The sequence below is a fragment of the Equus quagga genome, chromosome 13, assembly GCF_021613505.1.
Source record: "Equus quagga isolate Etosha38 chromosome 13, UCLA_HA_Equagga_1.0, whole genome shotgun sequence".
Lineage (NCBI taxonomy): Eukaryota > Metazoa > Chordata > Mammalia > Perissodactyla > Equidae > Equus > Equus quagga.
The window spans coordinates 80,024,104-80,049,197 of NC_060279.1; the positions used below are offsets into that span (position 1 = coordinate 80,024,104).

A 25,094-nucleotide genomic window follows, 5' to 3' on the forward strand; every position below is an offset into this window, starting at 1 on the left:
GCAATGCCTGAGACGGCCACCAGGGGGCGCTGGGGCTCGTGCGATCTCCAAGCTCCAGCTTCCTACGTGCTCTTGGCCCATTTTCAGATGGGCATCGGTCTAGTGGGATTTGCAAATAATTTTTCTCAATTTATTATTTGTTTATTTTGCTTTTTTGACAGAAAGAAATTTTGTTTAATTTTATCTGTTTGTGTTTTTCCTTTTTTGATGATTTTAAAATTATCATAGTGTATGTTTGACTTTGGAGGGAAGGCACACATCTCCGTGAATTTGAACACGTAGGAGCGTCGCCTTTCCGAATGAATTTTATCTTGAATCTGCATCCTGTAGTTGCTTTGTTAAAATATATATAATTGTGATTTTTTTAAGGAAGAATTAAAATGAACACTAATTTTCTGTTGTTTCAGATCGTTGTAATTTAGAGAGAAACTATAGTCGTTTTAGGTTGTTTAGGCTTTTTCCCGCTTTTCTCAACTTAGTTCAAGCCAAGGAGCAGAAGGCAGCACTGGCACGTGCAGAGGGCCGCTCATCCTCCTCTGTCTCATGTTCGTTTCTTTTTTTTAATTTTTCTTTTTTTTTTTCTTTTTTTCATTTCTTATTTATTGGTACTTGCACTTGTTTTTTCTTTTATGGCCTTTGGGTGTTGTCATTTTTTTTCTTTTTCAAGTTATAGAAAAAATATGCTTTTTGTTAAAAAAAAAAAGTGGAGAAGAGCGTAAAGGAAGGGGGAAGGCCCTCCTGCTCCTCCTCCAGGCCCCTGGCGGGTTTCTTACCGGTAATTGCAGTCCAGCAGAAACATCTGGGCTTTCAGTTCTGTACATGCAAATGGGATCCCCCAGTGCATGCTGGACTGCCTCGTGCCAGCCCGCCCAGATCTCCCTCGCTTCCTGCGGAGGACCCGTGGAAGGGCGGACAGCATTTGACTTACATTGTCCTCTGCAGGTGGGGAAAATGGAATGCTGCTGTTTGATTGTATTCCTACACTGGTTCACGAAGCTGAGCCTCTCCACGTATTTGCTGGCAATTTATCTTTTTTTTTTTTTAGGAAGATTAGCCCTGAGCTAACATCTGCCACCAATCCTCCTCTTTTTTTGCTGAGGAAGACTGGCCCTGAGCTAACATCCATGCCCATCTTCCTCTACTTTATATTCGGGATGCCTGTCACAGCATGGCCTGACAAGTAGTGCGTAGACTGACACTGGGGATCCAAACTGGCAAGCCCCGGGCCACCGAAGTGGAACATGCAAACTTAACCACTGCGCCACCAAGCAGGTCCCAACTTACCTTTTTTTGTGGCTCATGTGTTAACAACCTCTGTCCTTTTTTCCTGTTGTGATCTTCATTGTTTTCTTGAATTGCAGCAGCTCTTTGCATTTTAAGGATATTTCCCTCCAGTCAAATGTCAATAAATTTTTTTCCAGTTTGCTCTTTTCCTTTCCAGTCTTTTATATCTGGGGGTATAGACTGCAGAGGGAATGAAATGTTCTTCTAGGAGACAGTGTGGTGCAGCAAAAAGATCAGAAACTTGGTCTCTATAGTGGATATTGGCTATTCCTTCTGGCTTTCCAGCATCAGAACTCATGTTGGGGGTTCTCCTTGAGCCTTGTGAGAGGCAGACCCTCCTCCTTCATAGGCGCTGACATGCATCTTACTCCCTGCCCTGCACCCAGGCTCACTGGCCCCACACCTTCAGAGCGGGTCCCTTGTCTGGGGCTGGGGTCTCATCCTGGGTGATGTGGCCCCACTGTCCCCTCCATGGGCTCCAAGCCATCCCCTCCCCCCAATTCCAGGAATTTCACAGTGTCCTTGTCGTTTTTGCTCTTTCAGCCAGAACCAGTTTTCAGTTGCTTAAAACAGATGGCGTTGAGCATGCTGCCCTGGTTCTGGCCTGGGCTTGCCCAGTCTTGACCCTCCTGGGTCGTGCCCTCAACAAGTGCTGAGTGCCCACCACGTGGCAGGCTCCACGGGGCAGGTGCTGGACAGTGGGTGGGCCGGGGAGGGTGCTGTGGAGGAAGGGCTCAAGAAGAACAGACTGTCAGTGTCTACTGAGCACCTGCAGTGCGCAGGGCACAGCCCAGGCTGCAGGGACGCAGGGAGCCACACGCACACCTCTCCTGTCTCCACGGAGTTTTTGTTCTGAATGACCCCTAGCCGAGCCCCTCTGCCCCTCACTGCGGCATTGTGGCTGCAGCGGAGGTCGACAACGAACCCAGAGGCCCCGCCAGGAGCTCCACGCACCTCTTCCCCACATGGTTGGGGCGGAAGGACAGAGCTCCACAGGGCGCTGGGGCAGGTGGTGTGGACTGGCTCATTCAGCTAATGCTTCTTGAGCACCTACTGTGTGCTGGGCCTGGGGGCGCTGCAGTGACGGAGACAGCCTGTCCTCACTGAGTGACATCCTCCCAGATAAACGACACAGGATAGTGGGGGCAGCCCCTCCGCTCCGGGGAGAGAGTGCTGGCCTGGGCAGCCACGGACGGGAGGGCCCAAGGCTGCCAGTGAAGACCAGACACCTGCGGGCCATCTGGGGGGCAGGGCTGGGAGAAGGACCTTCGGCCTCAGAAGGGAGAGGGACCCACCCTCCTGCGAAAGGTTCCGGGTGTGGCCTCCACTTCCACGTCCGCTGTCTCAGGGCTCCTCCTCCAGACACTGAGTCTGGGGTTCGTCTGGGGGATCTGGTTGCAGGCGCTTGAATGTCACCGGGAGGCTGTGTGGGACAGTGGAGGGTGTGCGTTGGATCTGGCCCCCCACTCTCAGCTAAGGGGCCTCAGCTGGGCTCCCCTACTTTTTAAGCCTCAGTTTCCCGGTCTGCAGATGGACTCCCAATTCCACAGTGCTGGGGGACAAATAGAATGTAGCCTGGTTAGTTCCTGCCCTTCTGAAAATTCTCCAGAAAGTGTGCTGCTTCCTGGGGAGAAGGAGGCAGAACTGGGTCATCGATGAAAGGGACTGGGAGAGTGGAGGGATGTCAAAGCACCGTGCTGGCCGCTCTCACCGAGAATATCATCAAAGCCCCCAGATGAGTCAGGCGAGAATAAAACCAGGACGTCCAGCAGTTAGAGATGTCAGTCCCGTGGACATGGCGCTGCCTGCCTCCCTGGCCCGCGCCGTCCCGCTGCGAGCCTGCGGCAGCGGTGTCCTCACTGCCTCCTGCTCCTGCCCGGCCCCTGGACCCTGCCTCGCGGGCTCGCTCATTGTCTAGTGCTGTCCGTTAAGTGTGGGCTGCACCCAGCAACCTGCTTCTGCTCAAACAGAGCAGAAGCAGAGGATGCCAGGCTGGGATCAGGTCATGAATGCTGCAAAGATTGTGTTCCTGTGGCTCCTCCCTCATGAGCACCAGCGTGGAGTGGTCCCCAGGGCAAGTCTTGGGGCTGAGGGGCTCCTGGGTCAGGGAAACCCAGGAGGGGAGAGCAGGTCGTGGACAGCATCCTGACTGTGTCCCTGGGCAGTGTCCTGACTGCTCCATCCCACTCCATGGGGGCTGTGGGGACTGAGCTGATGGCAAGCGGGCAAGTGCTCCATGCTTCTCACGGTCGGCCATGACTTTTTGGGGGTAAGGGTGCAGCAAAGCCATAAGACACACTGGAGGCCTGGGTGGGCCAAGGGAGGAGTGAGTTCTGGGTTCCAAGCAGGGTCATGGAGTCCAAGTGGAGTCCCAGCTCTGCCCCTGCTGTGTGACCTCAGGCAAGGCATCACCCTCTCTGAACTGTGGTCTCCTCAATGACAAGACAGATGATGTCACCTGCCTGGCAGGGACACAGGATGCTCACAGCAGCTCAAATCTCTGCCATTTGCAGAGTGGACGAAGCAGGCCCCTGGGGCAGGAGGGGACAGCGACCAGGGTCTGAGTGTGGGAGGGCACCAAGATGAGGGACACCACGCCCGTGGAGAAACATCCCACCAGCATGCAAGACATGGGTGTTGGGAAAAATCAGAGGGGGAGTCACCTGTTTGGTCAGGTGAGTCGCCTCAGGTGTGGCTTGTGCCTGAATGTGTGTATCTCGGCGTGCTCAGGCATGTGTGCATGTGTGTCACCATGCAGGTCTGCATGTGCATTTGAGGTGTGCATGCATGTGGCCGGTGTGTGCCTGTGCATTTTGCATGTGCATTTGGCACATGCATATACATGTGCAATATTTGCATGTGTCGCTTCTGTGTGTGGTGTGCACATGTGCGGTGCGTGTGGCAGGTGCCTGGGTGTGGTGTGCCCTGCTCCAGTCCACGCTGAGTGTGGTGGGGAGATTGGTCCCATCGCCCTGGTCCCAGCTCTCCGATGCTGTAAGGAGGAGGTGGCCAAGGGGTCAGGGACCTGCCCGGACTCAGCCCTGTGTGTTTCGCAGCCCCGGTGACTCACTGGGTGCGGCTGCCTGACTTCCAAGTACAAATGCCAGTCCTGCAGGAAAACAGCCTGATCCAGACAGGTCGCCGATGTTTTGAGGTCAAATAACATTTCTCCAGGAGGAAAGAAACGCAGGCAGAGGGGAGTTTGCAGCCCGGCTGTAAACAGAAGCCGCGCCCCGCCAGACGCGCAGCCTTGTGCCCTTTGGGAGAATCCTGTTTGACAACGCCCCCTCCCCCACCCCAGTTTCAGCTCGCCTTCCAAAACAACCTCTTGCCTTGCTGGGCCGTGGGGCAGGGTCCTCTGCACAGATGAGGAGCGAGGATGAAGACGAGGGTGGGATGTGGGCGGCGGCCTCTCCCACTTCTGAGTCCCACATGCAGGGACTCACCCCGAGCCAGCGTGTCACTCACACACAGCCTGGAGGTGACTGGCTCTCAGCCCCACTTTCCAGTTGGGGGAATGGGGCTGCTGAGCAGTTCTGGGACATGCTGGAGACCACAGCTTTGATCACGGAAGGGCCCAGGAGCTCAGGGTGAATGGTGGGTGGTGGAGTGGGTTGAGCTGGGCTTTGAAGGCTGAGTAGGAGTTGGCCAGTGGAGGGGGCCAGTGCCTGCACAGCTCCGTGGACTGAAAGGCAAGTTGTCTGAAGTGAGGACGCTTCACTGTTGCTCCAAAACTTGACGATGTAGAAGCTGCTAAGGAGCCAACCAGGAGGGTTGATTCAATCAGCTGGTCCCCCAAGTGACCCCTCCCAGCACCTGGGCCAGGCGGGAGCGGGCCGAGCAGGTGCAGGGTGAGGTGGCAGGAGCGGGCGCTGTCAGATGGATAAAGTAGACCAGGGCTTGGCCAGCGGTTTCCTAAAGGACAGAGAGCAAGTGCTCAGGCTTTCCAGGCCATTCTATCTCCATCATACTCTCCTCTGCTCTTGCCGAGCAAAACCAGCCACAGACACGACGGGAACGGACAGGCGTGGCCGTGTTCCAAGCAGACTGCTTACGAAACAGGCTGCAGCTCCCCGGGCCCCTGCTGTAGGCCTGAGTTTATTGAGGCGGAATGCGGTGGGTTTGGGCTGCTATAGCAAAAATACCGCAGGCGGGGGCTGTAGTCACGCACATTGACTTCTCACGGTCCTGAGGCCGCAGGTCTCCGTCCCGGTGCCGGTGGACCCGGAGTCTGGTGAGAGCCGTTCCTGGTTCACGACGCCGTCTTCTCCCTGCGTCCTCACGCAGTGAAGGGCCCAGAGCTCTCGAGGTCACCTCTGTACGGGCATTGATCCCATTCTTGAGGCTCCACCCTCATGACTCCAGCACCTCCTAGGGCCCCCCCAACTCTGCCACATCACATCAAGGGTTAATATTTCACCAGACAAATTTTGGGGGACACAGACAATCAGTCTACGGCGTGGAAGAAGGCCCCATACGACATTGTTAATAACAAAAGAAAGAAACAGTTTACAAACAGAAACAGCGCCTCCACGACCTCGTTCAGCAAACACCCAAAGGGCGCCTACTGTGTGCACCAGGCGCCGTTCTGGGCCCAGGGACTCGGCCGTGAGACGGGCAGGACGGCTCCCAAGCCAGCGTCTGACGAGTCACATGTGGGGAGGGCTCTAAGGGCTGCAGGCAACTTTTAAAATGAATACAGACAGATTTGCATGGAACCAGAGTTGGAGGGACAGACACCAACATGTCACGAGTTTACTTCTGGGCTTGGGAGGGCGTTTACCTGCTTATCTCATGTCCTAGTGTTTCACAGGAACCGTCATGATTTCCTGCATAACCACAACAACAAGGCCACGAGGGGGATGGCCTTTCCTGCGCCTGGCTGCTTCTCCCCTTGTCGCTGGGCCTTTGTGGGCTGGGGGAGCAGAGGGGCAGGTGGAATCCTAGGACCCGCCGCCTCCTGCAGGCCCTCCGGAGGCCATGCTGGCCCAGGCATCGCAGACCCCGGCTATGGGGAATGGCCTTTTCCTCCGCAGCATCGCCCCATGGGTGCGTCTGGAGCTGCCGCCGGCCCCTCCTCTTGACTCAGCTCCCAGCCGAGGCCCAGGTCACCCTCCGGAGGCAGCCACACCTTTGAGGTTGTGGCCAGAGACCCCAGTGGACCCGAGAGACTCGAACTCCCAAACTGCATTCTCTTTCCTTCCCCCGCACTGGGTGGGAACGCCACCTCCCCCTCACCTCCTCCACGGTGCATGCGCCTGATGGGTAAGAGCCAGATTGGCGGGTTTAAGCCCCGCACCCCCACTGGCGAGCCAGGAGGCCTTGGGCAAGTTTCTGAACTTTTGGAAGCCCCTCTTTCCTCTTCTGGGGCTGTGGGAGGGTTAGTGCCTTAACCATTGCCGTCAGCGTGGAAAGTGTGTGGCAGAGAGCAGATGTCACAGCCTCCACACCTGGCAGAGATGTGGACATTTGCCAGGGGTCGAGGCCAAGCTGCGAAGTCGTTGGGGGAACTAGTCCTCAGGGGAAAGCTCCCCAAGACCTGGCGGGCCAAGGAGCCTGAAGAGGAGACCCTGAGCCTTGCAGGAGCTCTGGGCCTTCCTGTGTGGGGCTGCGTGCCCACTGGAGCCCAGCCCCTCTCCTGAACTTCCCATCCTGACCTCCTGAGGAGCTCAGAGAGGCCAGGGCCTCGCCAGGGCGGGGGGGCAGGTGTTCTGGGGAACCTGGCTCTGGCTCTGGGAGGACCTGTGGCCCCTGCAAGCCCGGAGCCGCCAGCACAAGCCCACGTGCACGGCTGGTGGACTGCCCCAGCTCCGGGAAGGTGGGCTGGGGAAGGCACGGGACTGGGAGGCTCAGAGCAGCCCCCAGCTGGTCTCCACAGAGGGAGGTGTGTCCTCCGACAGCTGCTTTCCGAAGCTGTCTGAACCTGGGCCAGCTTCCTAGCCGGGGTGACACAGGGGCTGGGGGAGGCACAAGAAGCGGGCTCCAGATCGCCCCACATCCCTCTCTGTGTCTCACTTGCCCCTCGCCTCTTCAGCCCAGGGGCTCAGGAAGCGGGGCCTGGCTGATGGAGTCCAACTGACACAGCCCGGTTGCAAAGCAGTGCCCTTCTCTGCAAACCCAGCACGTGGTCCTTGCCATGGTGCAATCCCATCAGGGTGCAATCTCATCGTCCCCACAGCCTGCCTGTGAGGCCCGCCTGTGGGGACTCCTTGGCGAGGCTGCCGTCTCAACCTCCAGTTGCCTGAGCCCATCTGGGGAGCATCCTTGTCCCGTCATTGGTGGGCCCTCTGACTCCAGGATCATCTTCTGGAGTCCTGGTGGCCAAGCATGAGCCACCTGACCCCTGGTCTCTCCTCCCCTGGCCCTCGGCCCCCTTCATCTTAAGTGCCCTCCTGTCCCCTCCCACATGGGTCTTGGCCAGGTCTATGCCTATTTTTGGGCAGAAATTGGCAAAGAGAGTGGGCTGGGAGGTGGCTTCTGCCCCCGGGGACACCTCCTCTGCCGCACAGCATCTGCAGCCAGGACCAGATGTGCCAGAGCAAGGTGAAGCTCAGGGTGCAAGGCGCCCCTCCCAGGGATCCCAGGCCTGTTCCCATCGGCTGCGGGCTGACAGGCGTGGAAGGGCCCCCAGGCCTGGCCTGGTCAGACTCTGAGCCTCAGCCCAGACACCCCCAGAACAGTGAGGGGCTGTACCCGCTGTTGGACTACAGGTTCCAGACAGCAGGGATGGTTCCGCCTGTCTCCAGTCCCAGCCCCAGCCAGGTGCCTGGCACACAACAGGCGCCCACGAACGCTTGTTGATTGAGGTGGCCATCACCAAATGCCGGGGGCCTGGAAGCCAGGTCCTAGAGATCAGGGAGGGGAATGGGGATTTGGTGACCAACTGGGACTCCCCTAGGGGCTGCCTGTGGGGGACCCTGCGCTCAGAAGCCAGCGGGTGGCAACCTTGAGGCCAGAGCGCACACTGCCCAGGGGGCCTGCCCTCACCTCAAGTCCAGGAGGGTGAACACCGGCCTGAGCCGAACCTCTCCGCCTGGGGTTCCCTGGAAGATTTGAATCCGGCCAACCCGGCATCCTGGAGGAAGGATGCAGGACTGAGGGCGGACTGAGGCCACCTTGCAGGAGCACCCTCCTCCCGTGGCCCGGGGGGCACCCTCTTCCCTGCGGCCCCTCCAGCCTGTCCCTCCACGGCTCCCCCTCTTCGGCCCGAGTGGAGGCCTCGCTCTTCCACTGCCCCCTCCTCTGTCCCCCTCCCCGCCCCCCTGCAGTCCCCGCGTGGTGGCGGCCGCGGAGCCACGTGTGCCCCCGCCCGGCGGGCGTGCGGGAAGCGCGGCCGCGCCTGGCCCGGCCATCATTTCCCGGCGCGGCGGCGGTGCCGACTCGCGGGCAGCGGCCCCTCGGTGCGCCCGGCCGGTACCCGAGCGCGGCAGCGGGAGCATGAGCGCGGGCTCGGAGCGCGGGGCGGCGGCGGCCCCCGGGGTGGTGCCCGCGCCCTGCGCCTCGAAGGTGGAGCTGCGGCTGAGCTGCCGGCACCTGCTGGACCGCGACCCGCTCACCAAGTCCGACCCCCGCGTGGTACTGCTGCTGCAGGCGCAGGGCCAGTGGGTGCAGGTGGGGCGGGGCGGCCGCGCGGGGAGAGGCCGCGGGCCGTGCGGTCGCGGGCGCGGGCGGGGGCCCGGAGCTGGGGACGCAGAGACCGAGGCGGCGCGTGAGGCTAGTGGCGTGCAGGGCAGAGGCGTGCAGGAGCTGGAGCTGAGCGCAAGATCAGGGATGGGGTTCCGGGTGGAAAGGGTGGGTGCCCAGGAGCTGGGGCGGGGGCTGCTGTAGGGGCTGGACAGGAGGCGGCAGCGACCGAGAGGCGCTCCAGGTGGAGAGAGGGAGCGTCCCAAGTGGAGGGTGCTACCCAGAGTCCCAGGTGGGGACTGCGGGAAGAGTGAAGTGCAGGTATGGAGCTTGACCAAGGGGCCAGAAGGCGGCGGGGGGTGCGGGGGGCGGGGGTGCTGCAGCGGTGAGCAGCACGGCTGAGTGGAGCCTAGGGGTTGGACTGGGGTCATAGGTCCCCCTCTGGCCCGAGAAGCACCCGGAGCACTGCTTGTGCCAGGTCCTTGTCCGAGAGGCAGAGGCGCCGGGACCGCGGGTACCCTGGCAGTGGGGATTCCGGGAGTGGAGGTCTCCCGGCCTGTCCCACTCCTCCTGCTCTGCAGACTCCAGCGCGAGTCTCCAGCGACCCCCGGTGACAGTGATGGGCCACTGCAGCGTGTGTGGCTGAGGTGGGGACGGGCGTTCCTTCGCCCTCGGACCTGGCTCTGGGCGGCGGGTCTCGGCGACGCGAGTTCCCCTTCCACGCCCTTGGGTCCTGGGGTGGTCGGGTGCCTGTGCAGGAGCAGGGTATCCCCAGGCCCCCTCCCTTGTCCCCCGGCTCAGCCCTCCCCGCGGGGGCAGGTCTGGCGCTCCGCGCTGCAGTCACCATCTCACAGAGATGCATGGCTTCACCTCAAAAGGGCGAGAAAAGGGACGCAAGTTGCGGGGTCGGGGGTGGGAGCCTCGGTGGAGCGGGGAGTCGGAACCCAACCCGTTTCCGACCGGGTGTGAGCGCTCTCCATGCGGCCCTGGCAGGATGGCAGTGCAGCCCGGGTGGGAGGGACCATCCGGGCTTAGCCTCTGAGGGGCCGAGGCTGCTGGACCCTGGCTTCCCGACCGCTCTGCTGTGACCTTGTGCCATCTCCTGTCATCTCTGGGCCACCAACCTTCTAGAGCTGACAAACCCTGCAGTCGTTGACCTCTGGGTGAAAGGCTGGCCCAGCCCAGGGGCGCACGCTGGGGCGCTGGGGAGGATCTGCCAGCAGGGGCCCCTGCACCCCAAACACCCCGTAGCCTTTGTTGCCTGGCCTGAGCACCACCTGGCATAGACATCCCTGGGTGGGAGCAGCCCCTGCACCCCTCCATCTGGGGGAGCGGGAGTCTGTGGGACTCTGAAGAGCAGCACAGAAACCTACCTCCCCAATCTGGATTGTGCTTTTTGGGGTTAGGGGACTCAGGTCAGAGGAGAAAGCTGAACCCCAGGGGGAATCTGTGCCCTGGTCCCCCTCAGTCTCCCTGCCTGCCCAGCCAGGTGCTGGGGAGAGAGCTCCACTGTGGGTTTGCCCAGCCCAGGGGTCCAAGCTGACTCTGTCTCTAACTCAGTGTGCCCTTGGGCATGACCTTTCCTCCGTCTGAGCCTCAGTTTCCCCATCTGTGATGAGGGGATAGAGCAGGCCATGGTGGGCATGAGGTGAGAAGACACAGAGAAGCAGCAGTCCAGGGCCGACCGGGCAGGTGTGCCTTTATTTCAGGGAAAGAGGTGCCGGGGGTCCTGAGAGTGACCCCCTGGGGGTGACCGGAAGCCTGGTGGCAGCACTTGGGAGTTGGAATCCTGGTGGGTGGAGCACAGGTTGGTGGGAGTCCTCCCATGGCATGGCCTGGAAGTGAGTCCTCCAGGAGCCCCTGAGGCCAGACAGATGGGAGAGGGGACCCTGAGGTCTTGGTGCCTGAGGCCACGGTGCCCGGGTGGAAGCCCCTCCTGTGTGGGGCCTGCTCACCCCGGGCTGCTTGCAGGTGGACAGAACCGAGGTGGTCCGGAGCAGCCTGCACCCTGTGTTCTCCAAGGTCTTCACGCTCGACTACTATTTTGAGGAGGTGCAGAGGCTGCGCTTCGAGGTCTACGACACCCACGGGCCCAGCAGCCTCAGCTGTCAGGATGACGACTTCCTGGGGGGCATGGAGTGTACCTTGGGGCAGGTGGGCGCCCCCATCCCCTTGGGAGGGAGGAGGCAGGAGAGATCCAGGAGGGCAGAGGGGCCGACGGGCTGGTCGTGAGGGCTGGTGCGATGGCAGCGGTGGCATGGGGACAACGTGATCAAACACTGACTATGTGCCAGGCACCACAGGGGTCCCTACAGATGAGCATCTTAGCTCTGCCCATCTTCATGGCTCCTTTTCTTAAAAAATTCCTTATTAGTTCTTTTAAAAATATGTAATTTTGAACTGGGAGATGCATTCATATGGTTCAAAATTCAGAAAGTATAAAGGCATGCCATGGGATGTCTCCCTCCTGTCCTATCCCCAGGTTCTGTTCCATCCGACAGGAGAAGTGTAGTGTTGCCTGAGGAAATGAGCAGATGATTCTTTCTCTCTATCTATGTTTCAAAACGCAGATTACATCTGCTGTTCTGCAACTTGCTTTTTTCACTTCCGTGGCATAGGGGGCCCGTCCACATTGGCACATCAGAGTGTCCCTGTCTCTCTCTGCGGCAGCGTGACGGGCCCATCGGTGGCAGCTCCATCATCTGTTTGTCCAGCTCCCACCTGAGGGATGTGTTTGCAGTCCTCTGAAGATGTCCCCCTGTTAGCTTCTCTGTTATCAGTGTAACAAGAGCTCTCTAGCCACCAGCCAGATGCCGAGGTGCCAGGCTCCGGGCCCAACCTTCACAGGCCGCAGAGTGGATTCTCACAGCTCCCTGTGGGGGCACTTCTTCTTTCTTGAGGTGTAATTTACACACATTAAGCTGTGTAGACCTTGAGGGTTGGTGTTGATGAGTTAGACAGTCGTGTACTCCTGACCGTCGCTCAGATCCCACAGAACATTTCCTCGCCCCGCAGGCCCCCCACTCCTCTCCAGCCAATCCCTGCTGGCTTTGCCTGTTCTAGGATTTTGTGTCCGTGAGTCAAACAGTATGTTCTCATTTGTGTCCTGTGTCTCTTGCTGACGTGATGTCTGTGTGACTCACCCCATTGCTGCCTGGGTCGGAACTGGTTTAGGGCAGAGCGTTCTGTCATCCCCATTTCACAGATAAGAGGACTGAGGTTTAGCAGGGGTGCAGCCCCCGGTGAAGGCAGCAGCGCAACATTCCACCAGGTGCTGGCCTCCTACCTGCTCGTCGTGAGCACGGGAAAGGACAACACACACACATACACATGGACACACATGAATACACATGCATGGGCACACACGGATGCATTTATGGACACAGATATTAGCACATGCATGGACACACACATGTTGGCATACATGTAGGGACACCTGCATGCACACAAGTGCAGGTCCATGCACACACATACAGATGCACACATGGACATGCATGGACACACACATGTTTGGATAGACATGTAGCCTTTAGACAATGGCATGCCCACTGAGGACCTGCTGTGCAACCATCCTGGCCGACTCTCCAGGTCTGCAAGACCCTTAGGGGAGCCGCAGTCAGTGGTCAAGGTGTGGGCGCTGGCTTCACATCCCAGTGGTGTGAGCTTGAGCAAGTCCCTGAGCTCTGCCTGGACCCCCTTCTCCTCATCTGGGAAACCAGACGGTGACATCAGCTCCTCAGCGGGATGTGAGGGGACTGAGGTAAAGCAGGCCCGCTTGGCCCGGAGCCGGCTCGAGGGAAGTGCTTGCTGACCGCCAACCGTTACCGGGAACCTGCAATGTCTTTTCCTAATAGGAGAGCCCGGGAGTGAAGCCGGCAGACGGGAGAATCGGGGCCAGGCACGCAGCCCCCTCCCTTCCCACCTGGCAGAGAGCTTTCCTGCCCCCGCCCCCACCTGGGGTCTGTTTTCTTTTCTGCACGGAACGTTCCCAGGAAGCTGCTCGCCAGGCAGACCCTGATGGATGGGTGGGTGGGTGGTGAACATCCTCCGTCACGTCTGTGTGTAGCTCCATGGTCTCCCTGCCCCTCAGACAGGAGCCTGTGTTGGGAGGGCGAGGCAAGCTGCCCCCAGAGAAGGGTGGAGTCCCCGACTGAGTCACTGATCCTCCGCAGCCCTGAGGGGGTGGTCATCATCGGTCCGTCTCATTTACAGACCAGGATGCCCGCCTGCCTGGGTACTGCCCTCTGGCTATATACAGTGTCCCTGCATCCACTCCCTGGCCCAGTTAGGGGCTCATTGCCCAGAGCGGGAGGCAGCCAAGGAGGGGCTGGTGACGGGGTGGGGAAGCCCAGGTTGGGGGACGAGCCCCAGGGAAGGCTGTGCACCAGTGCTCCCACTGCAGAACCCCCTGTGCTAAGGAGAGGATGGTGGGCAGCCAGGCTGTGCCTCCATCTCGCTCCTGCCTCCGTGCCACCCCGGGGCAGCCTGGCGGTTCAGGGCGTGGCCTGGGAAGCCCCTTGGCTCATGCCTGCTGTGGGCTGTGGGAAGGCCATGCTGCCCTCGGATCCTGTGGGCCGGGTCCATGGATGGCCCAACACAGGCCCTACCGCTGGGCTGGCGATGCGTCGGCGGTCAGTGCGCGGACACCTGCCCCTTCTGCTGTGGCTCGCATGCCTGCTTACCAATGTGAGCTGTGCGACTGCTTCCTGACCCTGGCAGTCTCACCACCTCTCTGAGCCTCAGTTTCCTCACCTGATACACAGGTGATGGGAGGCCCATGAGGTGGTGGAAGTGCAGGCACCTGGCAGAGTGAGAGGTGGTGGCCACACGGGGGGCGTCAGGTGGCTGAGCATCGCGAGAGAGGGCCATGGGCTGGTCCCTGCCAGGCCCTGAGGGCGTGGGGCCCTGGGAGTACGTTTTGAGGAGCCAGGCCCAGGGAGACTGGGGGTCTTGGGGGGAAGACGGGGGACTGAGGGCGGGGTTGGGGTCCCCAGGGCTGCAGGAGCTGACTCCTCCCTGGCTTTTCTGACTCCCAGATTGTGGCCCAGAAGAAGATGACCCGGGCACTGTTGCTGAAGTTTGGCAGGCACGCCGGCAAGTCCACCATCACGGTGAGGCCACCTGCCTTCCCGCCAGCCCTCCCCGCCTTCAGATGCTTGTCTCTTCCTTGCCATGGCTCTGAGGGGTCCGAGGAGGGACCAAGGGCTGAGGCCCAGGGCTGCCTGCGGAGCCCGCGGCTGCACAGCTGCCTGGGTGTCCAGACGCCTCCCTTCAGGCTGGGCTGCAGGCTGCGGGTCCCGCGGTGGGGTCAGGCCCGCCTTAGAGCCCAGAGCCGTGGCTTCGCCCTGCCAGGTGATTGCCGAGGACATCTCCAGGAACAACGGCTACGTGGAACTCTCCTTCCAGGCCAGGAAGCTGGACGACAAGGTGGGGGATGGGCGCCCCCGCGTGGGGCCGGGGGCTGGGAGGGGGATGGAGAAGCTCAGCCCCGACCCAGCTTTGCCCCCACACATCAGAGGCTGCACCTGCAAGATGACACAGGACAAAACTAGCAGTGGGGAGACAGGGGATGCGTCGAGTGAGAAGCACTCAGAGCTGTGTGGCCGCCAGGCAGGTGTGCTGCTGTCACAGCCACCGCGTCTGTCATTACTCTCAGCACTTTGCTGCTCTGTCCTACTCCCTGGGGATTTTCCTGCAATATCTCATTTAATCCTCGCAGCTCCCTATGGCAGGGGCACTCGTGGCCGTTGAGTGATGGGGACACAGACTCAGGGAGGCCCCCATCTAGACAGGGGAGGAATTGGATCTGAACTCGGTTCTGTTGGCTCCTCACCCGGGGCTGGGGCACAGAGCAGTGGTGTAGGGTGTCGTCAGCCACCTCCCCTGGACGAGAGATTGAAGCCTGGTGGGGAGGGGAGGGGACAGCAAGTGCTGGCTGGGGATGTGCACAGGTAGCGAGAGAGGCTGGGCCAGATGCTGGGGCTGGGAGTCCCGGCGAGGTCCTGGGGAGCTAGAGAAGGCTCTGGAGGGGAGGGCGAGGCCTGGGGTCACTCTGAGATGCTGTGCGGAAGGGCTCTGCCCTCCTCTTACAGCCGAGGAGACAGAGGCTCTGAGGGGTGAAGGACACAGCGGGAAATGGCCGAGCAGGGCTGAGCCTGGTCCCACCCGCCGGTCCTCCTGCAGGATCTCTTCAGCAAGTCTGACCCCTTCCTGGAGCTGTACCGGATCAACGACGACCAGAGCGAGCAGCTCGTGTACAGGACGGAGGTGACGGGTCCCTGCCCCGTGCCCTCGGAGCTGACACCCCCTGCAGGGCTTTGGGGACAGGAATAAAAGGACAGTGGGGTGGCCAACCCTCGACACCCCCTGTGTCACCCGGGGCCCCCACACCTTTCGGGGTCTTCACCCCAACCACCACCATCTCCGTTTCAGCAGGGAGTGAGCAGGCTCGGAGGGAGCGTCTGTATTAGAACTCAGGAATCATAGTTTGTCGTCACTCCCTCAGGAGAAGTGGCATTTCAGTGACGGCACTGAGAGCACTTCCTTTTGAGATCAATTAACTTGAATAAAACAAGAGGCTATTTAAGGAAAAAAGGAATCCAGGTGGCTCAGGGATGTGGCGGGTGTTATGAAGGTGGTTCCCATCGGAGAGGTTTAGAAATGTCGCCCTGGGCTGGCCGTCCCGCCTGAGCCAGGCCCTCCGCCCGCAGGTGGTGAAGAACAACCTCAGCCCAGTGTGGGAGCCCTTCAAGGTGTCGCTGAGCTCCCTGTGCAGCTGCAAGGAGGCGCGGCCCCTGAAGGTGGGAGACGGGGCTGTGCGGGGGTGCCAGGGGGCAGGACGGGGGGCTGGGGGCCAGGCACCCTTGACCACACTGGGGCCTTCATGGAGGTGAGGTTTGTGGGGAGGGGTGGGCCAGTCGGAGGTGGTGGGGAAGGGGGCAGCCTGGCTGGGGGCAGGATGGAGACACCCAGGCTGGTGGCCCCGGAGGGGCAGGCGGGCTGAGGGGCCTGGGTCCCCAGTGCCTCGTCTGGGATTATGACTCCCGCGGGAAGCACGACTTCATTGGAGAATTCTCCACCACCTTTGAGGAGATGCAGAAGGCCTTCGGGGAGGACCAGGTGAGCTGGGGCCCCTGCCCGTCACGGAGGCTCTCAAAACTGGGTGAGGGCTGGGTCCTGACCCGTCTGTGGTGGAGTCGCCAGGAGGAGCGAGCCACAGAAAGCAGGTGGGGTGCTGGCTCCAGAACTGTTATTATTGGTATAACCCAGAGAAGACTAATGATGATGATGAAGAATGATAACCATCCCACCAGGTGGCCAGAGTAGGGACAAGGATCGCTGTGTTATGGTTGGAAAATGGCCGCCCAGGGCTAGAACTGAGACCCGGGGCCCCTGGCTGGGGCGTGTGAGAGGGTGTGTGCACGAGAGAGCGGGTGTGTGTAGGGGGGACCGTGTCAGACAAATGGCTGGGCGTTGGGGGACCAGGTGGAAGTGGGGGACAGGGAGAGACCCCTCGATGTGCTGCCAGCCCGCAGCAGCCCCTGAGCTCAGGTTGGGGTGAGGTCACGACGAGGATTGCTAGCCTCCCTGGCCCCTTGGGGTGGGGTGTTGGGCGCTGGCCCTCTGGGGTGGGGTCTCTGCCAGTCCCTGTCCCCCAGGCCCAGTGGGACTGCGTGAACGCCAAGTACAAGCAGAAGAAGCGAAATTACAAGAACTCAGGTGTGGTCATCCTGGCAGACCTGAAGGTGAGCCAAGGCCCCTGCCCGCACACCCTCCCCATCCACCCACGGGGCTCCCGCTGAGCCTCCCTGGAAGTCTCCCCATTGCCAGATGGACCCTGAAGAGCTCCCACGGCAGAGGTCCAGTGGCCCCGATATGTCAGGGAAGGAGGTGGGAGGCATGGGGGGAGACAGAGGAGAGAAACAGGGAGAGCCCCAGGGCAGAGAAGAGACATGGAGAGAGGGGCTGAGGGCCCAAGAGAGGAGGGCATGGCCCGCCCGCTCCTGCCCTGGTCGCCCGGGATGGGGGCAGGTCCCTGGGCCCCACAACCTGCAGCCGGCAGCCCCAGCCTGTGTCCCGGGGGTGGCGTGTCCAGGGCGGGCTGCCGACGCTGCTGCCTGGAAGTTCCACAGGGTCTATTCTTTCCTGGACTATATCATGGGCGGCTGCCAGATCCACTTCACCGTGAGTCCACGGGGCCCCGCTCTCCACCCGGCCACGGTGGCTGCTCCATGCAGCCAGCCAGGGCACACCCCACGGGACGGGGGTCAGCCTGGGCCCCCCTCCCAGGGATCCTGAGTGACCCTTCCCTACCCTGGACCATTTAGCACCTGGGGTGGATGTGTGCAGACAAATGGGTACAGTGAGGCCCTTCTGCAGGGTCTGGAGGTCCACACGCCCTCCCCGGGCACGGAGCCTTCAAGCACCTCCCTGTGAGATGGAACGGCACAGTGGGGTTCAGGAGCTGCCCGAGGTCGCCCTCGGGAGGGACATAGCCAGGACTCGCCCTCGACAAAAACATAGTGACGAAAAAACATGCAAGGAAAGAGGAACCATAGGGACGGCACACCACGAGCTATAAGACCAAGCCGGTTTGGCCCTGGCCAGGAACGGCGGGCGGCAGTGGAGCTGGACAGAAAGCCCAGTGTCTGTGCCTTCCTGGTGGCCTCTGTCCTCGTCCATGATGCACTGGCTCATGTCGCTCCACTGAGCTGCAGCCAGGACGGCAAGGGGGCACACGGGGACCCCAGCCTGGGGCTCACACCTCTCAGGCTCTGCCCGGGGAGGGTGGCGGCTGAGAGGAGCTGTGTCCAGTCTGGGGCCTGGGCCCCTTCCCCACCCAGCCTGGGCCCATGACGCTGCAGGAAATGCTGAGGGCTCAGAGTGACCACATTTGCTCCCTGCAGGCCTCGGTGGGTGTTACCCCCAGAGGTACTCGTTTCCTCCTCAGGGTCCCAGAAGCTTTGGGATTGGCAGGATCTGTTCTCCTCAAATCGTTCTCTGACTGCCCCAGCGCAGAGCTGGGCCCTTGGGCTCTCACCCCTGGGGGCGCACCCAAGCCTTGGTTTTCCTTACCTGTCAAATGGGGGTGCAGGTGCCCATCCCGGTCCGGGGGGAGGGAGGGGCTCCTGGCTCATGGTGCTGGGGCCTCCGCAGGTGGCCATCGACTTCACGGCCTCCAATGGCGACCCCCGGAACAGCCGCTCCCTGCACTACATCAACCCCTTCCAGCCCAACGAGTACCTGCAGGCGCTGGTGGCCGTGGGCGAGATCTGCCAGGACTATGACAGGTGTCCCCACCCCACTGCCCTCGCCTCCCGGGGCTCCGGTCAGGCCTGGCCCATGGGGTGGGCTTCATGGCTGTGTCCATCGGTCGGAGGAATCTGCCTGGGCAAGGCCGGAACACACGGGCCACGGAGGGGCTCACTCCATGGGGCAGCCCCGGCGCCCCTGTGTGGCTGACCGCCGTGGGCAGGTCCAGCTCCCTGAGGGGGAGCGTGAGTGGGTCAGAACCTCTGTGCGTCAAGGTGGGACTGGCCCTCACCCACATGGTCCCCATCACTCTCCACACAAACATGAGGGGTCTGTGTCCCACTTTATGGACTCAGTAAACTGAGGCCACGGAGGGGCAGAGCTCTCTGTCTGGGGTGATAGTGGCGGCCGCGGTCCTGCAGGCAGGTGGCTGGAGCCTTCCCAGGGGCCTGGAGCAAAGGTGCAGAGACCAGGGAAGGCGGCTCAGAGCCATCCAGTCAGCTCTGCCCCCACCCCTCTGCCTGGTGGGCAGTTTCTTCATGTTCTGTGCCTCAGTTTCCCCCATGTGGCTCACAGCAGGGCCTGGCCCTCAGTAAAGTGTCAGCCTTGGCCCGGGTCACCTGGGGGTGGCACAGAGCCCCAGTCTTCTGGCTCCGGTTGATGTCTCCCCAAAGCGCCTCGACTCCTACCCCTAGAAATCAGGGACCCCTGTGTGATGGGGCTGCCTCTCTTGCAGCGACAAGAGGTTTTCTGCTTTGGGGTTTGGAGCCCGGATCCCTCCCAAGTATGAGGTAGGACAGCCTGGGGGCTGGAACCCCAACCCCCTGCATCTGCCAGGGCCTCCGGGCCGTGCTCCTTCTGGGCCCCTCCCCGTAGAGGCCATCCTGTGTCCCGCCCAGCCTGCTGCCCCTCCCTGCTGGGAAGGGCGACTAGTTGAGGGCGGTGGGCAGGGTGCAGGGACCCCACCTTCCAGCCAGAGGGGCTGATCTTCCACCTCCCAGCATGAGTGCTCTTTGGGAGAAGGGAAGGCAAGCTCGGTGTCCCTGGCAGGAGAAGGAAGGACCAGTCCTGAGTCTTCGGGTTACAAATGCAGTTCAGCTGGCTCACGCAGGAAAGCGTGGTGGGAGGTGCGTGTGGGCTATTGGCTAAGGCAACTCCGGACCTTCAGGTCCCGCCAGGACTAGTCTGTCTGTCTGTCTGCGCTCTGTCCTGGGGGCTCCCTGCCACGAGGCACTTTCCACCTGGAGGCCCCAGGACCTCCAAACTTCCCTCTCCCAGTAGGTGGGCTGTGGGGGTCCAGGAAGAGTGGACCAGCTGACCGGTCCCCTTTGTGCCCACCCAGGTGTCCCACAACTTTGCCATCAATTTTGACCCCGAGGACGATGAGTGTGAAGGTGGGAGCCTGAGGCATGCTGGGGAGCGGGGGTGCAGCCGGGCCGGGCTCACGCCCTCTCCCCACAGGAATCCAGGGTGTGGTGGAGGCCTACCAGAACTGCCTGCCCCGGGTCCAGCTCTACGGCCCCACCAATGTGGCGCCCGTCATCTCCAAGGTGGCCTGCATGGCAGCGGCCGAGGAGCACACCGGGGAGGCCTCCGTAGGTGCCTGGGGCAGGCCGTGGTGGGGACCGGGTGCATTAGAAGGTGCTGTCTGCCGTGCGGGGATGGGGAGGATATGGGGTCAGCTGTGTGAGGTCAGGCAGGCCAAGGAAACAGCCCATGCAAAGGCCCTGAGGCAGGAGGCTGGAGGCCAGTGTGGCTGGAGGAGCTACAGGGGCCCTGGGAGACACAGGGGGCCAACACCACCACCCGTAGTTCTGATCTCGAGGTGCAAGGAGAATTCTCACTGGGGGGTCATGCCCCCCAGAGGCTGATTTACTGATAGTCTTGGTTCTCCCTGTCCCGTCCACGCCTCCCCACAGGCAGCCCCACGTCTGTGTGTTCTGTTGCACATATATCGTTACTTCGTTCGCATGTATTTTTAATTTGCACAGATGATACTGTGCTAAGAGTCGCGTTCTGCTTTACTTTTTCATCATGGTCTGTAGATCTGTTTGTTCGTCTGTACGCGCAGGTGGTCTGTGGCTTTCTCTTAATTTTTTATTTTGTAACAACCCTCACATTTACAGAAGAGTTATAAGAATGGTACGACTTCAGTTCGACCTTCACCGACTCACCAGTCCCGGCTCCTCCCTGCCTCCTCCCCCCTCCCTCCCTCACTCTGTCTCGCTCCATCTCTCTCTCTCTCCGTCTCTCTCTCCCTGTATATTACTACTGTCTTCTTTCTGAACCATTTGAGAGCCGGTGGCTTACCTCCTGACACCCCCCAAGTTCTCCCTGTTGACCTGCTAACAGCTACGACACTCTGTAGGTGACACAGCTCAGCTTTCAAGCCCAGGGTGGTGAAGGCAACCCCTCTGATGTCTCACGCCCATGTTCACATTTGCCCATCGTCCCAGGATCTGCCTGCCCATGTCCTGGTCTTCTGACCAGGCTGTTCCTCAGCCTTGCTCTGTTCGGACTCCAACCCCCATTGTCCCGTTGCCTGGACTGCCCCACACCCCACACCCCACGTGGGGGGCGGCCCCACGTTTTGTGCTTGCTCTCCTGACGCAGAGCCCCAGAAGCCGAGGGTTGCTGTATCTTGTCCTTTCACCACTTAGGACTTCAGTGCATGTTTCCTGAGAGCCAGGTGTTCCCTTATATAACCACCACACAAATATCAATTTCAGGAAATTTAACTTAGATACAATACTTTTGGTTTTTTTTTTTTAAATCAAACAAAGATAAAACCCACCCTTTTTTTTTTAGGTATGCTTTTTTTTTTTTATGGTGAGGAAGATTGGCCCTGAGCTAACATCTGTTGCCCATCCTCCTCTTTTTTTTCCTCCCCAAAGCCCGAGTACATAGTTGTATATCCTAGTTGTAGGTCCTTCTAGTTGTGGCATGTGGGACGCCACCCCAGCATGGCTTGATGAGCAGTGCTACATCTGTGCCCAGGATCCGAACCCGCAAACCCTGGGCCGCCAAAGCAAAGTGTGCACACTTAACCATTTGGCCACGGGGCTAGCCCCCAATACTTTAATCTACAGATTATATTCCAATTTCATTAATTTGACCAATAATCATTCTATAGCAGTATTATTTCTGGCACAGGATCGAGTCCAGAATCAAGGATTACATTCAGTTGTCATGTTTCCATATGATTTTGAAGCAAGTCCCAGACACTTAATTTCATCTATAAATATCAGTATAAACTCTAAAAGAGGTAAGATGCAGCCACAATCGCATTATCACGCCCGAAGGACAGCAGCTGTTCCCTAGTGTCAAACGTCCAGGTAGCCCGTTTCCGCGGCCCCACTCATGTCGGAGTAGGTTCCCAGGCAGACCGTCATCCTCGCTAGTCCCCCTGACAGTGGCAGTGCAGCTGCTGAGGAAGCAGGCTGTATGTCCAGTCACAGCTCCCGGTCTGGGGTCCGAGGGCTGCACCCTCCCGGTGGCGTCCACACATCCCTCTCTTCTGAGTCCTGTAAACGGGCCGTCAGACTCCTAGGAGGCACTCGGGTCTGCCGCCTCCTTCGTCTTGGCCCAGAGCCTTCCTCAGGGTTCTCGCTGGTGCTTAAGTTGTTTTCCCTGGAGCCATGTTGATGCTGTGGGTAGACGCTGGGTGTGCATCCAGGGACCCACTTCCCAGCGCCCTCTACCCGAATTTTCCCGCTGCCCATCTCCTTTTGCCCCGTGCAAAAGTGCTGACCTTTCTTCCTGACACACACATGGCCTCACAGGGCCCTGACTGCATCATTCGTGTCCAATCCTGGGAGGCCCCTTACTCACAGCGAAGCTTCCAATCCATCTGGCGGGGGATGGCACACGGTGTTTGCACAGCTGGTGAAGCGAAGCACAGGGCCGCGAGGTCTTCACCAGACCTAGTCTGGGGGGTGGGAGGAGTGTATGTGGAGCTTTCCTGAGGAGGGGCGTCTACCTGGGGCTGGGAGCCTTGCTGGGCACCCCCGGGGCACTTCCAGCCCTGGACGGGAGCCTGCTGAGCACGTGGGTCTGGAGGCTCAGTGAGGGGAGACGGGCCCGGGCAGCAGGGAGCCTCTCGGAGGAGGTGGCGTCTGAGCCTGTTCCACTGCCCGTTGGTTGCTTTCCTCCAGCTGCGTTGCAGTGCTGGGCGCCCGCTCGGCCAGGGCTGGGCCCATTGGTGGACAGCCCAGCCTTCTGGAGGCCGGAGCTCCAGGGCCGTTCCTCCTTCTTGTTCACATTTTCTCTTGTCCTGATTTTTAGTAACAGGCACTGAGTGGTTTGTTTCTTTTAACAATGGAAATGGACTTTTATTTGGAACAAGTCCAGTCTGTGACCCAGCCGGGCTGCACCCATGTGTGTCCTCTCTAAATTTTTCCTTGGATTTCAAGGTCCCTTCAGGGTGTGGGGAGCCCCTTCCCGCCCAGGGCCTGCAGATCCCTCCTTCTCTGGCCTCCAACCTGGGTTCAAATCCTGGCTCCACCAGCCTCAGTCTCGGCATCTGTCAGATGTGGGCATTCTAGCATCTGCCGCAGAGTCAGAGGCCAGATGGAGTAGGAGACAGGTGGAAGCCTGGAGCACAGCACCTGCCAGGGAGAACAGGCTTGTGAATTGTTATGCGTGTGATGTGTGTATTATGCTTCATCAAAACCGATTTAGGAAAGCCTGTAACTACCAGTAAGGGATGCCTGTGGCCGCTCCAGGCTGTCTGGGGGACTTGGAGGGTTGGTTGGGAGTAGACAGGCTGCCCTGGAGGTGTAGTCCCCAAGGGCCTGAGGAAGGGCGGGGAGCCCCACTCATTCCCTGTGCCCCCAGCAATACTACATCCTGCTGATCCTGACGGACGGTGTGGTGACCGATATGGCAGACACGCGGGAGGCCATCGTGCGTGCCTCCCACCTGCCCATGTCCATCATCATCGTGGGGGTGGGCAATGCTGACTTCACCGACATGCATGTCCTGGATGGGGATGACGGCGTCCTGCGCTCCCCAAGGGGCGAGCCCGCACTCCGTGACATCGTGCAGTTCGTGCCCTTCCGGGAGCTCAAGAATGTGAGTGCTTGCGAGGGGCCGGTGGCCAAGGGCCAGCGAGGAGGTGCCCACGCGTCCCTGGACTGTGCGCCAGGCTCTGGGCCCGGGGGGCAGGAGGACACGCAGGTCCATCACTCAGTGGCTGAGTGATGGTTCCCAGGCCGCCTCCTTCCCCTTGCTCTAGACGTCAGCAGCTGTCAAGCACCTAAAACCCTTTCTGCTATGAAAAATGTCAAACCCACATAGTGGAGAGAGGGCAGACAACGGCTCCCATGAGTCCTGCTTGCAGCTTCCCCCAGGCACTCCCAGACCTCTCTGTGCCATAGTCGGAAGTGCACGTCCCGTGGACACACGTGATTTCCCAGGGGAACGTGGAGGTGGCCTCGCCTCCCTTCCTGCCCCAGCCACTTTCCCTCTGTGCCCACCTTCCCGAGGGGTGGATAGGGTCCCGTGAGCACAAATGCCACTCAGGACAGTGCCCCAGAGCCCGTTAGATGTCACCCGTGGTGTCACTGCTGTCGAGACTGCATGGGCTTTGCAGCCTGCTAGGTTCAGGTCTGAATCTTCAGCAGAGGCTCAGCTGCCACCAGGTGAATTCCTGGTCGGGGTCCCCTGAGCTGATTCCAGAGGAGGAGACCACGGTGAGGAGGGCCCAGCTCTCGAGGACTAGGCCGGGGGTGTGACCAGTGGGGACGGGGGATGGGGCAGACCCCCAACTGTAGCCACGTTCCCGCCGACAGGCATCCCCAGCAGCGCTAGCCAAGTGTGTGCTGGCCGAGGTGCCCAAGCAGGTGGTGGAGTTCTACAGCCACAAGGAGCTGCCTCCGCGTGGCCTCGGCACCCACGCCCGAGCAGCCGGCCCAGGCTCAGCCCCGTGAGGACACCCCGAGAGAGAGGGCGGCCAGGAGGCGTCCCGTCTCCGTCTCCAGCACCCTTGGGGCCCCTTAGCACCCCTCAGAGGCCTCCTGTCCCCCAGCCCAGGCCCGCCCCTCGTCCTCCCACGCTCCTGCTGCCGGGGTCAGCCTCCAGGCCTCCAAGGTGCGGGATGAACAAACCCAGGCCCGTGGGGAGTCCTGAAGCAGGAGCTGCAGTGTGGGGCTCACAGTGGCGCCATGGCTGGCCCTTCCCAGCTGGGCGGATGTGGGAAGGAGGTCCTGGGAGCTGGAGGGGCCTCCAGCTCAGCTGGGGGTAGGACCTGCTCCTGAATGAAAAGACGGGTGTGGAGCGGGGGTTCCTGCTGTTCAGCCGATCTTTGGTAGGCAGCGTTCGGTCAGAGAAAACACCCCTGTCCCGTCCCCACAGGCAGATTCCTCTTTGTCCCTCCTGGTGCCCCCACTCCCCCTCAGGCCCCTGCACTGTCTGTGGGGCCTGTGGGGGTGGGGACGGCTGAGGTGTAATAAAGTGTTGTCTCGTCCCAACAGCAGCTGTCTTGGGCCTTTACTGCCCCCACCTCCCCTCTCCCCACCCTCCAGCAGAGGCCTGCACGATACCCCCTCCAGCCCCTACACCGGAACAGGGAATCTTCTAGACACAGGCTCACAGGGTTCTTCCTGGACTGAACGAAGGGCCCTTCCAGGAGTACAAGGTGTTGGAAGGGCGATGCTTGACTCCTGCAGGGCCAGAGGGTGTGAAGGCCTCCCCCACCCCAAGCGGCCTCCTCTTGGCCTCTTGTGACCCTCAGCCTAAAATCTGCACCAGCCAGGCTCAGGTGGGGAGGGGCTGCCAGGCAAGGCCTCTGCTTGACTTCAGTCTGCACTGGGATTTATGAGGACCTACTATGTGTTACATGCTACGTGCTCTGTCAGGGGAGAGGGCACCACCTGCCAGAGTCTCCCAGTCCTGTGGGCATGGGTTTCCGATTGAGATTTCCTTGAATTATCTTG

The 25,094-nt window shown here is 60.5% G+C and overlaps 1 protein-coding gene across 1 annotated transcript; it reads left to right on the forward strand.

Moving 5' to 3' along the window:
- Positions 1 to 8,671: 8,671 nt before the first annotated feature.
- Positions 8,672 to 24,531, forward strand: CPNE7 (copine 7). The gene is made up of 15 exons (XM_046683135.1): positions 8,672 to 8,895; positions 10,879 to 11,061; positions 13,944 to 14,018; positions 14,260 to 14,334; positions 15,091 to 15,174; positions 15,618 to 15,707; positions 15,928 to 16,026; positions 16,566 to 16,652; positions 17,032 to 17,091; positions 18,064 to 18,197; positions 18,896 to 18,950; positions 19,502 to 19,553; positions 19,621 to 19,754; positions 22,996 to 23,232; positions 23,952 to 24,531. Exons 1-15 carry the CDS (start codon positions 8,722 to 8,724, stop codon positions 24,087 to 24,089), a joined length of 1,677 nt encoding a protein of 558 aa, XP_046539091.1. The 5' UTR covers positions 8,672 to 8,721; the 3' UTR covers positions 24,090 to 24,531.
- The last annotated feature ends 563 nt before the right edge of the window (positions 24,532 to 25,094 follow it).

Excerpts from the sequence above, each read along its gene's own strand:
- CPNE7 (XM_046683135.1), top strand. The coding sequence starts at position 8,722 with ATGAGCGCGGGCTCGGAGCGCGGGGCGGCGGCGGCCCCCGGGGTGGTG. Across the intron at positions 15,175-15,617 it reads AGCTCGTGTACAGGACGGAG|GTGGTGAAGAACAACCTCAG; the intron begins GTGACGGGTCCC and ends CTCCGCCCGCAG. Across the intron at positions 18,951-19,501 it reads GGATCCCTCCCAAGTATGAG|GTGTCCCACAACTTTGCCAT; the intron begins GTAGGACAGCCT and ends GTGCCCACCCAG.